The sequence below is a fragment of the Protopterus annectens genome, chromosome 2.part2, assembly GCF_019279795.1.
Source record: "Protopterus annectens isolate FY-2018-M chromosome 2.part2, PAN1.0, whole genome shotgun sequence".
NCBI lineage: Eukaryota > Metazoa > Chordata > Ceratodontiformes > Protopteridae > Protopterus > Protopterus annectens.
The window spans coordinates 34,612,127-34,629,932 of NC_056730.1; the positions used below are offsets into that span (position 1 = coordinate 34,612,127).

The 17,806-nt window shown below is 41.9% G+C and overlaps 1 protein-coding gene across 2 annotated transcripts in view; it reads left to right on the forward strand.

Moving 5' to 3' along the window:
• Positions 1-17,806, forward strand: part of CDK7 (cyclin dependent kinase 7) — a 614,495-nt gene that overhangs the window by 230,428 nt on the left and 366,261 nt on the right. For both annotated transcript variants that reach the window (XM_044063718.1, XM_044063719.1), the window contains one exon: positions 14,602-14,712. In XM_044063718.1, the coding sequence (XP_043919653.1) occupies positions 14,602-14,712 (111 nt within the window). The remainder of the gene's footprint in view (positions 1-14,601; positions 14,713-17,806) is intronic.

Genomic DNA, 17,806 nt, shown 5'->3' on the forward strand with positions numbered 1-17,806 from the left:
ACAGAAAATGATGTTGATTCCTGACTGCTGAAAGTAAGGATTTACAGGATTTAATGCATTCTGCTTAACAAGTTGGAAAACATACTTTGCAATGTGGTTTTGATTCACTAGAAGCATCTTGCTTGGCTGCTGTCACTGGGTCTGTGCTTAGAAGGTATGCTTGGCTTAAGGAGCAATCTTTGCCAGATTATGTTAAAGCTAAATTGCTGGATGCTCCCTTAAATCAGGACCACCTGTTTGGCAACAAAGCAGTAGTAGTACTTAAAAAGATGGAGGAAAAAGCTAAGTCTATGCAAACTGTTAAATATTTCCTACTGGTGCAACCTCCAAGATTTAGTAGGCATTGGCCCTCTAATAATTGGTCCTTTCCTGCCTCTTACAGGCCTTCTCAGCCCAAACCCAGACCCAGCAGAACACCCAGGCTTCAGTCCCAAGGTACGCACAGGACTAAGCAGTGGTGGGGCTCCCACTTCCAAATCAGGGAGTAGTAAGACTCCCCCCTATGGTAAACTGTCTCAATGACTTAACTTTAAATCCTCCAAGCCCTTCTCAACTGACTGCTCCTTTAGGGGGGAAAGATTGCTCTGCATACAAAAAACTGGGAACTAATTACCCAGGACAAATGAGTTTTAAATATAGTTTCCCAAGGATACAAATTTCACTTTTACACGTTACCAACCCCAAACGGTTGGCCAGATCTAACCCCAAATCAGTGGGCAGAGGCTCAAAAGCAAGTACTCTCTCTTTTAAGCATAAGGACTATTCAACCTGTACCAGAAGAGGAAAAGGGGCAAGATTTCTACTCAAGACTTTTCCTGGTACCCAGAAAAGACAACTCATGGCATCCTATCCTGGACCTTTCTATCCTAAACACCTTTTTGGTGATCCCAAAATTCAGTATGCTAACTCTTCACCAGTTGCTTTTTATGCTAGGCAAGGATGCTTGGTTGGCAACACTGGATTTAAAGGAAGCCTACCTGTACATCCCAATCGGGGAATATTGCAGAAGATACCTACGCTTCAAAGCCGGCTACATGCACTATCAGTTCTCTGCACCACCCTTTGGCTTATCTACTGCACCCAGGGTATTCACAAAGTGCCTAGCTCCAGTCATTGCATTTTGCAGACAAAGAAATATTGAAATATACCCATACCTGGACGATTGTCTAATTCAGGCAGAAAGCCAGGACATACTTTTGAATCATCTGGCATTTGTACAAAAGGTGCTAACTTGCCTGGGGTACACCATAAACGAAAAGAAGTCAACAACTTGTATTCCTGGGAGAATTCTTGAACACAACTTCCCAGATGGCTTTCCTCATGCCATAGAAACAAATTCATTTGACAGCTTACTTCAAACTAATGGCCACAAAAACCCTGCTATATCTGCAAGGCAAATACTGCAAGCCTTGGAGTTCATGGCCTCCTGCATTCTAATTCCATATGCAAGACTGCATATGAGGAAACTACAATGGTATCTAAAAAGCCTATGGTGTCAACATTCTCAGGATCTAGAAGCAATGATTCCTATCATACCTTGCCTACAGTTAGACTTCCTTTGGTGGGCAGAGGCCTGCCACCAAAACAAGGGACTACCATTCACTCTACTTCCTGCCGCCCAAACCCTAACAACAGAAACATCAGACTATGCATGGAGGGGGGGCTCACCTGGCAGAGAAGTGCATTCAGGGCAAATGGAACCCAAGTCAAATGCACCTGCATATCAATCAAAAAGAAATGTTAGCTGTACAGAATGCTCTAACAGCCTTCAAGGACCACATTCTTCCAGGACAATTAATGGTAAGGACGGACAACGCCACTGTTATAGGGTACATAAGCAGGGGGGGGGGCCCATTCATACCCCCTCTGCAAACTAGCCATGGCTCCGTGGAACACAGCCTTGAGCTACCAAGTGCATCTACAGGCTCAGTTCCTGCCAGGAAAGCTAAATACACTGGCAGACGATCTAAGCAGAAATCTCATGGACCCACACGAGTGGAAACTGGAACCAAAGACATTCAACATGTTGATAAACAAATGGGGGAGCCCAGATATAGACCTGTTTGCCTCCCCCCAGAACTACCAATTGGACAAATTCTGCACAAGGACTCCCCATAAACAAGCTTGGAAAGTGGACGTCCTGTCCTTCAACTGGAAAAATCTGTCAGTTTATGCCTTTCCTCCTCTGCCTCTCCTCTCCAAAGTACTACTAAAGCTCAAACAGGACAAACCAAGGATGATACTGATTGCACCAGACTGGCCACGCCAACACTGGTACCCCCTCTTGCGCAGTGTGTCACTGCTGGCACCATAGCGCATGCCTCAGACCCCTACCCTGCTGTCCCAGCAGGAGGGCCAGATTCTGCATCCTCAGCTTCAAACCCTGAACCTGGCAGCCTGGCTAAATACTTGACCTCTCTGTTACCATCCCTCAACAAACAAGTTTTGGATGTAATTTTGGAGGCAAAGAGGCCTAGTACTAGAAAATCTTATGCTGAAAAATGGAAAAGATTTTGTTCCTGGAACCAAACTCAAGGGATAGGCACAGCAGCACCCAATTTACCTCAGATTCTTCAATACTTAACTGAGATGCTTCACAAGGGTCTTTCTTTTTCCTCCATCAAAATTCATGCCTCAACCATTTCAGCTCATTACAACACAGAACCTCCCGTCTTCTTTCATCCACTGCTCAAGTAGTTCCTCAGTGGGGCCAAAAACTTAAGATCACCTAGGAGAGCCCCAACTCCAGCCTGGGACCTTAACTTTGTATTGGGAAAACTCACTCTAGCTCATTTTGAGCCAGCTGCAAGTGCAGAGTTAAAATTCCTTTCTTGGAAAACAGCCTTCCTTTTAGCAATCACTTCAGCAAGAGGGGTATCTGGATTGCAGGCCGTTATGGCAGTGGAGCCTTTCCATCATCTTTCATGTGGACAGGGTGTCCCTCAGGACCAATCCCTCCTTCTTGCCCAAGGTAGTATCCAGTGTGGCTCTTAATCAGTCCATTCATTTGCCAACCTTATTTTCTAATCCACAGAACAAAGGGGAATGGATACTGCACTCCTTAGATGTGCACAGACAACTTCGATTTTACTTGGACAGGACTAAACCTCAAAGGAAATCTGAACAACTGCTGGTGGCATTTACTTCAGGGGCAGAGGGGAAGGCCATTTCAAAGCAAACCATTTCTAAATGGATAGGCCATTGCATTAATTTCTGCTATAAGCACCATGGAAAGCCTATCTCACAGGGGATAAGACCACACTCAGCCAGGTGTGCATCTACCTCTACAGCCTTTCTCAGAGGTGTCCCTTACCAGGGACAACCTAGAAGCTGCTACCTGGAGTTCTGTACATACTTTCACCAAGCATTACCATCTGCCTATTTTCTCTATATCCAGAGCTGGTTTTGCCACTGCAGTCTTGCAGGGCCTTATAACTGGTCCTAATGCTATCTAAATTCCTCCTCCCATCCTTAGCTTTGGGAATCTACCCAAATGTGATGACTGCAACAGTGACACACTAAGAACATAGTACAGTTGTGTACACTTACTATAAATGTAGATGTTTGAGTGTATTCACTGTTGCAGTCTTGGTTACCCTCCCTCCAGCCCCTGACTTCTTTTGGCTATACCTCTATTCTCCTTCACTATACTTAAAAGCTTTTTGGTGTGTTTGCTTTTTTGCTGGAGGTATAACCTTGCACATTTATATATATATATAAAATTGCTTCCCATTAAGGGGGCACCTGACATCTGGGGCAAGGAAAACTGATGTAATGGTGTCGGCTGCATGCTTTATACCCCCGACTACCTGACGTCATGGAGGATGACAGGAACCGACACAGGACCCAAGACTTTGATAATCAGGCCGACTGAGGGCTACTGCAAGCAGATAACCCAAATGTGATGACTGCAACAGTGAATACACTCGAACATCTTCATTTATGGTAAGTGTACACAACTGTACTTTCTTTGCAGCGTCACTGTTGTCCCATATTTTCTATACTTTTTGATGACTGTCTTCACTGTGTTCCATGGTTTATCCAATGCTGTGGAATTTTTTTTGTACCCTTCTCTTGACTGATGCGTTTCAGCAATGAGATCCCTTTGATGCTTTGTAAGCTCTCTGCGAACCATGGCTTTTGCTATAGTAGGCAACTGAGTAAATGTCAGGAAAATTGTACTTTTATTTGGGGTTAATCAGAGTCTCTTTAATTGAGAACAGGTCTGTACCCAAGAAGACTGAATGCTGTAATTTAAATCAAAAGGTGCTTCAATAAAGTATTAATTTAATGGTGTGCACACTTGCACAACCAGCTTATTGTACGTTTTTTATTTTTTTATACTTTTTCCCCTAACAGATTTGTTTTTCAATTGAATTGTACAGGTTATAGGTCACATTAAAAGTGGGAAAAATTTTGAAATGATTTATTGTGGTCTCATTTTGTATATCACAAAAACCTGGGATTTTAACAGGGGTGTGTACACTTTTTATATCCACTGTATATTTTGAAATGCCTGACTCGGGCATTGCAGCTTTATGGAGAACTTCAGGGTTTTTTTATTCAACACCCCCTATGGTAGATCATCTCACTTCAGTCCACAGTTGAAGGAAAGCTGTAGAGGAGCAGGCGGGAAGGGAGCATACTTTGTTGGCATAAAGCTTTTTGTCACTCTGCTGATGTTTTCATAATGTCAGAAGAGTGCCCAGAATCTTTAGTTCAAAAAAGTCCAGCAGCTTCCATTTGAGTAGCATTCCAACAGAAATCTTTGTGGCCACAAGGGTTTCCAGAATGAATGCCTTCCTAGGGACAGAGGTGGTTCAGAAAGTCTGTATTCTGCAGTACTCCTTTCAGAAGTCAAGTGTAGGATTCATAGGTTCATAGGTTCATAGGTTCATACTAGGCTATCTGCCCGAGGGCATTTACAAGCCTAGCCCATCGTTTTGTGGCTTAGGCCACCCCTTTAGTATGGGGAACTATACCCATTATTTTTCTGTGCCTCTGTCGAGCAGTGACACTGAGGTAATCCCTGGGGTATATCTGCGATCTCCCATCCATTGGTCAAGATTTCTCTTGAACAAGGCCAGCGAGGTGCTCTGCCTCACATGTACCGGGATTTTGTTCCACAGCATAGGGAGTCTTTGGGTGATGAATCTATCCCTCCAGCACGCCCTATTAATAGCCGTGTCAAGGCTTAACTCTGCCGCCTTGTGGCTCTGATGGATCTAGATTTTATGAGGTGAAGCATATTCATCAAATCTGGGTTTGACATGGCCTTGTATGTTAGGCAAAGGTCACCTCTGAGCAAGCGGTAAGCAACTGAATAGAGCTGGAGTTCTTTCAGTCGGGCAGCATAGGACAGATTTTTGAGACCCTTTATCCTTTTGGTGAGGAACTTTGTGGCCTCTCCAGCTGCTGCAAGTGTCGGGTCAGATACATTCGAATGGGGCATTGTACTCAATCATTGGTCTGATGAGTGATGAGTAAAGGGAGACTATGACCTCCCTTGATCTAGATGAGAATCCCTTCATGATAAGGTGGGCAATGTAGAAGGTCTTCCTAACTACTTTAGCTACATGGGTGTCGAATGACAGACTACTATCAACCTGGGTCCCCAGGTCCCTGATAACTTCTTCTGTGCTCAGTGGATTGCCACCTATTTGGTAGCTAGGGGTAACCTTGTTTTTCCCGAAGGGTATGACTATGCATTTTTTGCCATTTAACTTTAGGCCCTGGCTCTGGCACCAGTTATCCGCTTCTGTGAGACCCTTCTGAAGGATATCTGTGTCAGATGTGTTTTCTACTATGGTGCCCAGTTTGCAGTCATCTGCAAACTTTGTCAGCCATAACCCTCCTGTGTTTGCTTGTACTGCGGAAAAGTAGATGCCAAACAAGAGTGGGCCCAGGACTGAGCCCTGTGGGACACCACTTGTGACAGGCTTTGAGTCTGACATGGCGCCAGCAGCTCTGACCCTGTGGGTTCTGTCACTCAGCCAGTTTGCAACCCATCTTGTGATGTATGGGTTGACATTTAAGCTGATGAGTTTTTCAATGATACCCGAATGGGGTATTGTATCGAAGGCCTTAGCCAGATCGAGGTAGGCTGTATGGACTGCCTTTCCCTCATCAATGGCTTTGGTGACTGTTTCAAAAGTCAACCAAGTTTAAAAGGCATGATCTGCCTTTGACAAAGCCAAACTGGGTTGGATCCAAAGTCTGCAAATTCCCTATGTCTTTATTTATGAGGTCCATTATGATCCTCTCCATGGCTTTGCAGATAAGGCTTGTCAAGCTAATGGGCGGTAATTTCCAGGGTCGGTGGAGGCACCGCCTTTGTGAAGTGGTACCACAGTTGCAGTGCGCCACTCCTGGGTGCGTATCCAGAGGTAAGACTTTGATTAAACAGCTGTCCTAGCTGGGCGTTTAAGTCCTCATTGAGTTCATGGAGCACACAGCCGGGACACCATCAGGTCCCATGGATGCTGTGTTTTTGCTTTGGAGAGAGCAGTTCTCACTTGGGCGCTGGAGATGTTTGGGGGCTGCAATCGTTTGGTATAGATATCTCTCCTTTTGGGGGGGGGGGAGAAGTTTGCACTGAACCTGTCAGCCAGTATGTTGGCAATGTCTGTAGGATCAGTAATCTTCACATCATTTTGAACTAGCTCTGAGCATATCTGGGAGTTTCCTCCCAGGTTTCTAACATAGCTAAAGAAGGCCTTATGATTGTCTTTTGAGTCTTTAGCTATTTTTCTCTCGAAATTTGCTTTGGATGATTTTATGAGAGCTCTTAGTTTTTACTTATAGTGATCAAGGGTGTCTTACCTTTTAAGGATTTTGCTCTATCTTGTAGTAGCTTCCTCCTTTTGTTGTAGAGTTTGTTTATGGCTGGGGTCCACCAGACTGGATGCTTGCCTTTGGTACAAAGAGTCTTTGTTTTGCTTGGGATTGCCTTATCCATGCAGTCCTGCAGGTGCTGGTAGAAGGCATTTGTAAGTGATTCAGCGGCTTGAGTACTGTTTTCCACGGCTCGGGGCCTTAAAGGAGACCACACTAGTCTTTAGAAGTGTGAAGTCGGCTTTTGAGAAGTTCTTTACTGTGGTCTTTTTATTTCAGGTGGGGGTGGGATGAGGACCTCCAGCGAGATTAGTTTGTGGTCTGATCTCACCAGTGAGGGGTACACCTCCGGTGTTGAACATTGTGCTCCCATGTTCGTGATGATGAGATCAAGTATGTTATCTCCTCTTGTGGGGATGGTGACTAGTTGTTCCATGGCATTTGAGTTTATGAATTCCAGGAACTTTTGGGCTAGGGTGTTTGGGCTTGAGTAGTGTTCCCAGTCTATATTAGGGTAATTGAAGTCACCTAGTATGATGGTGTTTGGTGATACATTTATCCCCTCTAGTGTTTTCAGGAAGGCCATGTGAGGTTCCTGAGTTTGTGAGGGTGGCCTGTAACATGCTACAATTTGCAGAGCAGTCTTGCCTATGGTTAATTGCACCTGGATGGTCTCCGATGCATCGTGCGTTGCCACCAGTCTTGAGGTGTGGGTGTCCTTGATGAATATGGATACCCCCCCTCCTTTCTTGGTATTGTCCAGATTTTGGGGCCGGAACGCATGATGGTTTACCTGACTGTCCTACTCTGGAGGCAGTTGAGGTGTGTCGGGGGATCTCTCTGTATCTCTCCCTTCATGGCAGACTGTTTAGCAGGAAAAGTGAAAAAGGGAGATGATATTCAGAGATTACACTCTTCTCTTTCTGTTCCCTTCCAGGCCATATTGTCTTCCCTTTCCAAAGATCTCATCTAATCGGAAGACAATAGCCAATTTAGAGGTTTCATCCCTCTTGTGCAAAAGAGGGGTCTGAGTTCCTACCAAACCAGAGATGGTCTGGATACTATTCAGGGTTCTTATTTGTTCCCAGGAAGATGAAGGGCTGAAGGCTGGTACTGGAGCTCATCTGCCTAAATGAATTCATATTAAGGACAAAGTTTCAGTTGGTCTTATTGCAGGCCACCTTTTCTTGTTTTTTGATGGGAGTGGATATGCTTTGTGGAGTTCCAGGACGCCTAGCTACACATCAGATTCTTTCCCTTTTGGATAGTAACCAGTCACTTTCAGTCCAGAGCCCTTCCATTTAGTCTTGCTACAGCACCCACAGTGTTCATCACATGCCTGACTGGCATTGCTGAGCATCTCAGGCTGGTGGGAACCAAGGTCTTCCCTTACTGGTTTTTAGTGTCTCCTACAGAGGCACTGATTGTAGCATATGTGTATTTACTACAACTGTTGCAATTCTTGGAAATTTCAGGGAACACTACAAAGTCTCAGCTTAATCCATACCAACAACATGTAGTGTGTGCTGCCTAGACACACTGTCCTGTTTTACCTAGTTTCCCAAAGACCCAATCTTATTTCTACAGTTGAAGGTGCAGATTCTACTGTCATCACCAATGGTGACAGCAGCCTTGTGTCTCAAGTCTCTTGGACTGTTGGTAGCAACAGTCTTCCTTATCTACTTTGAAATATATCACATGAAAATTCTGCTGCAGCAGACATTTAGGTTTAGTGGCGTTAAAATATAGACTCCATGTCTCCAGTAGTCAGGATTTTTCTAGTGTGCTGGCAACATTTATAGTGGTATGTGCAGTTGAGCAGTCTTTTGGTGGAATCCATTCACCTCTTATTCTCCAGCATGACTGTTACCATGGATGCTTCTTCCCTTGAGTGAGGGTGTTGTTTGGAATAGACTGTCTATGGCATTTGTTCACAGGAGAGCGGCTAATATTACAGGCATTACACAACTTCTTTCTGTGCAGTACTATTGCTGTCCAATTGGAAAATTTGGCAGTGGTTCGGTATATCAAAAAGCAGAAGAAAGCAACTCCTGTCCCCTGTTTTGAGTGGCCATAGAACTTAGGTTGTGGCCATACTGACTCATCACTTTCTAATATCAACCCATATACCTAGCCAAGCCAAATCTTTTGCGTACAGACTCAGCCAGCATTTGCTGAAGCCACAGTAGTGTTCCCTCATTCACTCAGTGATGAATGCCATCTCCCATGATGGGGGCAAACCACACTGTGACTTTATTTCTCTGATCTGTGCCAAGTGCAGCAGCTTTTTCCTCTCTAATCACTTCTCAGGGATAGACATCCCAGGATACTGTAGTTCAGACATGGCTGTGGGCATCTTCTTTATACTTTACCCACGTTTCTCCTTATTCTAATGTTTTTGAATAAAGCCAAAATGAGAAAGGCGAGAGTCGTCCTCATAGTACCTTTCTGGCCTGGTCAGGCTTGGTTCTTGAGAAGAAGTGTAGCATTGTTCTTTCGCTGCTAAACTTGGTGAGTGAAGTATTTGAATGTCTCACTGTGGAGTTGTTTGGGAGAGTAATTTGTGTTTTTCCTGGCAAAGCCCATAATACCTTAAAACTCAAGGGAGCCATTGTGGTGACTCCTGTGAGTAGAGTTAGTGTGAGGAGTGGTGATAAAGATGTAGTACGTGAGGTGTCATTATACTCCTGGGGAGTTTGATGATCACACCTTCACTTCTTAGGCTGCACAGATTTGGCAAGAGACTTTTATGAGTATCTCAGCAGAAAAAGGCCTATTTATGGGTAAGTGGAGTACTTGTGGGTGTGGGCACTAGCCACCTCATGGGTGCTGTGATTACGTTTTGATGAGTGGCTGGCCTCTGACCTAAGTATTTGTACCTCTTGCATATAGACAGTAAGAAAGGTAGTGAAGTAAATGACTCTTAGCGAGCATGGAGCACTGCCTTAAGGTATCTAGTATTAATAGATTAGCAACATAGGGCATGGTTTCTGTACTGTCTCAGTGCCAGTTAAATTATGATATCCCTATCCCTATCCGTATTTTTGTGTTGTATAATTAGTCACATTATGTCTGTGTCCATGTACCCTGTCTTTTGATTGTATGTGAAGCTTTTCTCCCTGGGTCTCCGCTGAAAATGGGTAACTGCCCAGATGGACTTTCCTGGTAAACAAATATAAAATAAATAGAAATAGTCTGCCATCCTGTGATTTTACACTAAGATGAGTTCATGGCAAGAGTTGTGTATATTGGTCAGACTAAAAAGTTTTAACTATATTAGATTAGTTTATTACCTAACAGAGGTGTTGGCAGTTCATAAAAATTTGTGGCGGTATATAGATTATACTCTTTCCTCACTATATCGGAAGGCCCTACTTTGCACTAATTTACTTTAATGTGATGGGGTTTATTGTATTGGTGGGAGGGAATTAAGTTGCCAGTTGGTGCAGTGGTGTGGTCTTTAACTGCTTGGCGAAGCTTGAAGTTTGATGCAGCACTGCCCATTAGAAGCTGTGGCACTGGCTCAGAAACTGTCCAGTACCAATGGAGGGTTGTGGGTAATTTGTAGGAGGAGTAATATTGGAATATTAAGGCTAAAGTCAGTTTCGTTCCCATGACACCACACCCTGTCTATGCTTGATGTGTAGCCCAGCCAAATATTGCCTTGTCTCACAGGGTAGCTATTATTTGGTATTCTAAACGACCCTAAAGCACTAAGCAAAGTAAATAAGTGATTAAACACCTAGAATAATGGCAATATTACCTATTCTCACAAGATTAACTAGTACAGCGGTGTTGAGTTGTCCTAAAACACTAGGCAGAGTATGCTGTATCCAGAATTAGCAAAACAGTAAATCATTGTCTTAGATGCGAAAAATGACAAAATAAAGCTCTTCCATGGTCTTTGGTGTCTCTGTGTCTCTGTGTGTGTCTGTGTGTGTCTGTGTTTGTCTGTGTCATTTGTTTCAGTTATTAGTATTTTGTTCCCTGATCTGGCATTGGATTCTTCAAGGCATAAACTTAAAAATATAACCAGATTGCACACTGCCATATAAACCAAGGAAAGACTGTCTGTTGAATAACCTACAAAAACAGATTGTAATGACAGCTCCAGAATCCATTCTGCATAGTTTTGTGTTGTTGGATTGTAAGTTTTCAGGTTGCTTCTGAGGTTTGTTTGAGTGCTACAAAATGTAACACTGTCACAGTGATGAAGTGTCGAATTGTACAGAGAACCATGTGGATTGACTAGACATGTCCTTAATTAGATTGTCTGCAGGATGTCCCCCGATGGCATTTTTTATGATATGATAATTTGTTTTGCAATTATAACTTAAATCCTTTTTGCATGTATTTTTTTGCTATGCACCTTTACCGACATTAAAGGTAAGATAATTACTTCTGCATCAGAGCTGTTTTTGTAGACAATTTCTGAAGAACTTCCACATCTTAGTTTGTGGTTAACTTGTTTGATTATCCATAACTAATGTCTGTGTTATAAGTGAGAGTAGTAAAAACTGCCTCCAATGCATTTTATCTGCAGAGTATGCTCAAGATAGATGGGCACCTCTCCCATTCTGACTTGTGCCTATAGCTTAACCAGAGTTTTAGCCTTTGAATTATTATTCATAGACTGACATTCATTGTTTTGAATGTATTTCCTTATCATGAATAGTGTTGAATGACTTAAAATGTACAAAGTAAAGAGCATGCATCAAGTGCTGTTACCTCATCTAAGACTGCCACAGGATTTAGAAGGGAAGATTTTCCCTTAGCAAATGTGTACTGTTAGATTTCTAAGAGAATTAAATCCCAACAGAAAACGTGAATAGACTGCTGGAGATTGTAAGAGGTTATCCGGTATGACGAGTATTCAACATATTTATTTTTGGTGAGGGATGCACACATTCCATAACCGAGGAGCAAGGATCCTGTGCACGGACTAGATGGGAAGTACACCCCCATTAATTGCATTTTAAGATTTTTAATAGAGCAGGACGAGGAAGTAAAAAAAAAAGGCACTACTCATGTATTTCAGTTATTCTGAAGGGCCTTCTGAAAGATCACTGGTTTTAAGTAAGAACCCTTATCCCTCAGTTATGTCTAATGGGAAAGAAAATGACCTGAGACAAGAGTCCCTTTTCTTTTCATTTACCTGGACGTTTTTTATCAAGGTAGAATTTTTGGGGAGGTATCATCTGCAACCTAATAATGTTGGTGGTAGAGCTTGATGAGAAGCTTTAGGTAGTGGTGATAACCGATGGTCTTGCGTGTTCAGGGATAGTAGTCAAATTTGGTGCAAATAGCTTTGTATGAAGGACAAATCTTGTATCTGATCAGGTGTGTGGGCATTAGGGAAGATGGTACAACCTGCTCCTCAGTGGCTAGATCTGTGAAATGTAGAAGCTGTGTGCCAGAGGAGATCAGCCAGTGGTATGAAGGATGAATTAGCAGAAGTGTACACAGTTCTTTAATGAGAGGCTGTACACTGAAGAATTCAGTAGGAACCTTTTATAGGATTTTTCTGTCTTGGATGGTTTTAGGATGCAAAAGAAATAAGGTACTAAATATGTTGCTAGGCCAGTATTGGGGGGGGGGGGTTATAGGCAAAATAACATTTACAGAATGCATTGATTCAGAGATTTTTTTTGTGAGGTAAAGTCCCCTCCACCCTGATTCATGCATATGTGTGGTCTGCTTTCCCGCGCAATCACCTCCAAAATCTGTGATCTGGGTGCATCTTGGAGGGGAAGGAGTTGCCCCCCATTCATAAAGAGTACAGTCTCTCACTCTGTGGCATTTACAGAAATGTAGAGTGCAGCTACTGTGTACTGTCAAGGCCAACCATAATCTGGTGGTGTCTGCAGAGTCTAATCCATTTAGGACTGTTGCGGCATGTTGTCTTTTGTGTACTGACTGAGGATTTGATTGGTCATATTGTCTGTTTTTAGGGACTAAGCCCATTCACACTTGCGTACTATATATATGTATATGTTTGTATAATTACATATATATATATATATATATATATATATATATATATATATATATATATATATAATCTTCTTTCGGCTTTTCCCGTTAGGGGTCGCCACAGCAGATCACCTGTTTCCATTTCTTCCTGTCCTCTGCATCATGCTCTGTCACACCAACCACCTGCATGTCCTCTCTCACCACATCCATAAACCTTATCTTAGGCCTTCCTCTTTTCCTGTTACCTGGTAGCTTCATCCTTAGCATCTTTTTCCCAATATACTCAGCATCCCTCCTCAGCACATGTCCAAACCAACGTAATCGTGCCTCTCTGGCTTTGTCTCCAAACCTTCCAACCTGGGTTGACCCTCTAATATACTTATTCCTAATCTTGTCCACCCTCATCACACCCAGTGCAAATCTTAACATCTTTAATTCTGCCACATCCAGCTCAAACTCCTGCCTTTTTGTCAGTGCCACTGTCTCCAACCCATATAACATAGCTGGTCTCACTACCCTCTTGTAGACCTTCCCTTTCACTCTTACAGGTACTCGTCTGTCACAAATCACTCCTGACACACTTCTCCACCCACTCCATCCTGTCTGTACTGTCTTCCACACTCACCGTTACTCTGAACTATTGACCCCAAGTATTTTTACTCATCCACCTTCGCCACCTCTACTCCTTGCATCCTCACCATTCCTCTATCCTCCCTCTCATTCACACACGTATATTCTGTCTTAGTCCTGCTGACCTTCATTCCTCTTCTCTCTAGAGCATATCTCCATCTCTCCAGGGTCTCCTCCACCTGTTCCCTACTCTCACTACAGATCACAATGTCATCTGCAAACATCAAAGTCCACGGGGACTCCTGTCTGATCTCGTCTGTCAATCTGTCCATATATATAATTACATATATATATATATATGTGTGTGTGTATATATGTATGTGTGTATGTATATATATATATATATATATATATATATATATATATATATATATATATATATATATATATATACATATATACACACACACACACACACACGTTTGTGTGTATATATGTATGTACATGCGTGTGTGGTATGCAACAGTGTAAATGCATATGTTACATTGAGTGTGTTGGAAAATGTTAAGTATCAAAATTTCGAATGCCTGTCATAGCACTAAAACAGTTAGAATCACAATGATTTGAAAAGAAAAAAAAAATCTATTTTTTTCAAGTGGACAAGGACTCCCTTGCATTCCCACACCCTCTGCTAATTATATATACCTACTCCAAGATTGCACTACAGTGAGGAAAGGATACATTCCATGATTCCCACTGTACTTCATTCTTCCACTTCAAAAAAGCCGTTGCATTTAATCGGCTTATTTTCATTCAGCTGTACCACCTTTTCTTCAGTCAGAAAGTTGCTTCCTCAAAGGGTTGATGAGAGGTCATGTATGCTAGTTTAAAAACAAGGTAAACACTCCGGCATTGAGAAAGTGATGGCATACCAGATCCTCGTATGGGTTCAGTGTCCTAAGAAAGGTGCTAAGGAGTGGGTAGGGTTGTAAGGCAGATGATGTACCAGGCAAACAAAGGTCTAAAATGTGATATAAAAATGGTCTGAGTTGAGATATGTTAAGAAGCTGGCAACACAGATGCTATTTTTTTTCTTTCTTTTTTTTGTGTTTGAAAATAATTGTACATCAGTTGACCAGTTATAGTTACTAATGATAAAAACATGGAAAAGTGATTTTTTTTTCAGTCAAGCTAAGCTGGCCATCATTTTTTCTACTTTTGTAGGTAATAATTAAAGATACAAGTCTTGTGTTGACACCAGCTCATATTAAAGCATACACACTGATGACGCTTCAGGGCTTAGAATATTTGCATCATCACTGGATTCTGCATAGGGTAAGTTGCATCAGGATTGTTATGCGATACAAGTGTTTAAGGCTGTACATGGTGGTGTGCATGAATCTGAGATGTTGGATTATGTTTTCATAGCTTGTTATTTTACTACAGTGATGTGCTATGAGATATAAAATAAAACTTTATTTAGTGTGTTTATTTGTGCGTCTCCCCTCTTTCCGGCTGTTTGCCAGTGACCGTTTCTTAGAATCCCATATTAAGCTTCTGCTTTGACATCCCTGCTATCGGTCTGGCTTACCCCTTATGGAACAAGGTCCTGCAAGGGTGGAATGCTTAGCATAAGTGACAGGAAGCAGGTGGAGAAGAGATCTGGAACTCCCAGTACAATGCTGCCCAGTTGACAGCTGCCAAGGCCTTTTTGTTATGCCATTGTTCTGGCCAGTATCTAAAGTGCATATGTAATGAATGCAACACTGAGCACCTGGTATCCTGTCCCGATATCTAGTGAAAAACTCTCTCTTTCTGCAGGATAGATGAGTGAGTAAAAATGGCACTCAACCCCCCTCTCCCCAAATCCTTCCAAACAAAACCTTTTCAGGGTCTCAGAACTGCTTCTTTTGTTGTAGAGTCAGTGTGAATGGGCATTGTCATATTGATAAATTCCAGATGTTGACTGAACTGGTTGTTGACGTCAATATGTTTTTTTTTTTGGGGGGGGGGGGGGCTATGGTTATGTGTCCATAACCTGAGAGCAAACTTGATGAGAAGCTAAACATTGTCAAATAGTGCAACCTCCAAAAGTTCTTATGACAAGAGAAGTGAAGTATTTTTGTAGGGGGCAGGACCTATCCCTTTCACCTGTCCCACACACTCATTATTTGTATGTGCTTAACTCCATGATCACACTGTCAAGAAGGTAACAATAAATTACCAGCAAACTCCAGTCTGATGTTGTAGCTGCTTAATGGAAAAGCATTCAGGGACTTAGCATTACAGGAGAAGGACTATGGAAGATTGCTTTGTTAGTTACCATTCGTCAAACAGCAGCTCTCCCATGTGCACTGATCAAAAAACTTGATATGAAAGTTAATTCCGAGGGGTAATCTTTTCCCAGATTAAAAGCTGAATTCCTTTTTCATGTGATTGCTTGAAAGGACAGATAGCATCTTGCTTGATGCTGAAACGAATATTTTTCATATGATAATTTATGTAGCATTGTATTTTCTGACAAATTCATGCATTTACAGTTGTGTACAACAACAGATAGGATACAGATGAAAAAACAAGAAACCCAAAAGACAGAGACTAGGTAACTTAGTAGAAATAATTCCAGGAGTAATAATTGAACAGACTTAGAAAATGCTGGCATTCTCTTAGGTTCTTTTTAAGGTTATTTGCCTCTCTACACTCTGAAATGGAATTTATTTTGACTTTAGGTAACAAAAGTCTGTAATGAGATTTGTAGCTGTTGCTATGACGATAGGTGGTACTGCCGGCCATGCCAGGAGAATTAGGGCAGTGGATTTGTAACATATGCCAGCACAGCTAGCTGGAATTTTGTAACTAATTATGCCATTTGTATGTCAAACTGATGTGTACAGATGTTTGTGCTGAAAATGTACTTGTGAGGTTTGTGTGTGTTAAAATGCATCAACAGTGTACCTTGTTGGAAGGAAAAGAAATGTACATGCATTATTGTAACTGTTTAAATGTATGCATGGTAACAGCATATATTGAACCTGAAAAGATTAATCTTAATCCACCTGACTTTGCAAAATGTTGAAATTAAATTACTTGAATTAAGCCATAAAGGTGTTACCCATGGTTTTGAATGGAGCCAGACACACAATATCTGTGCTAGAGAATAGTTGGTAGCTCCTGTAGGAAGAGTGAAATGGTTTTATGACTTCTAGCAGCTGCACCACATCTGAGCAAAGCTCCATCTGTGTGTATTGTAGCATATAGGTGTTAACCTTGGTAGCTTCTAGTGATGGGGAGTAGTGCGGGAAACAGAGTCAGATGACCCAATGTATGTGATGTCATTCTGTACAGAAGTAATTTTTAATATTGGAGGAGACTTGAGTCTCAGCAGTATTTCGTATTCTGTCTTAGATCTGACAACATGGACCACTCACCCATCTTGCCTTGCTCTATTCAGTTAGTAGAAACAGTAATTTTTTTAGTCAGTCAGGAATAGATAGTGAGACTAGGCTGTCATTTGTCTTTCGGCTTTTCCCGGTTCGGGGTTGCCAGAGCGGAACTCTGCTCATGATTGGCAGTGGATTTTTACGGTGCCGAGTTGCCAGCCCGACACCCAACCTTCAACAAAGGCACGCCCATACACACTCACACCTACCTGCATGTCTCCAGCGTTACTCAACCGTGGGGAAGATATGCAGATTCCACAGAGAAGGCGCTCCAGCTGAGAATCGAACGGGAGAATCACTTGCTGTGAGGTGACAGGCTAACAGCTAGTAAATACTGTTTTTTTTAATAACTTTGTGAACTTTTCAATCAGTGTTATTTTTAATATTCCCTGCGGCTGAAACTCTGGTGTTTACTGTAAATAGATACTTAGTATTTTTATGTTCTTTTATTATTTATTATTAAACCTACTTAAACTTCTCATTGTGGCTGGTCTTTTTTAGAAAATATTTAAGTTTTTTGAGTATTTGCTTATATTTATTTGGTGATATCTCTGGCCACTTCTGAAAGCCTTGCTGTTTGATCAACATTACCATTTGTTTGGATACTAATTTCACTTAGTATAATTGGGTGCCCTTGTAAGAACCTTAAAGTAGCTGGCAGGGGTCCTGGTGGCACTGATAATTACCTTTATAGTCAATGAAGAAGGGGGCACAGCAGGTGAATTTGTGCCAGCCTTTCCCAGGTGTGAGTGTGTGTGTATATGTATGTGTGTGTATATATATATATATATATATATATATATATATATATATATATATATATATATGTGTGTGTGTGTGTGTGTGTGTGTGTGTGTGTGTGTGTGTGTGTGTGTGGTTTCACTTCATAATACTGAAATATCAAAACAGTGAAAATGCGAAAACTTCATAATATGGAAGCTTAAAATACTGAAAATCAAAATCCTGAAAACTCAAAATCCTGAATGTCA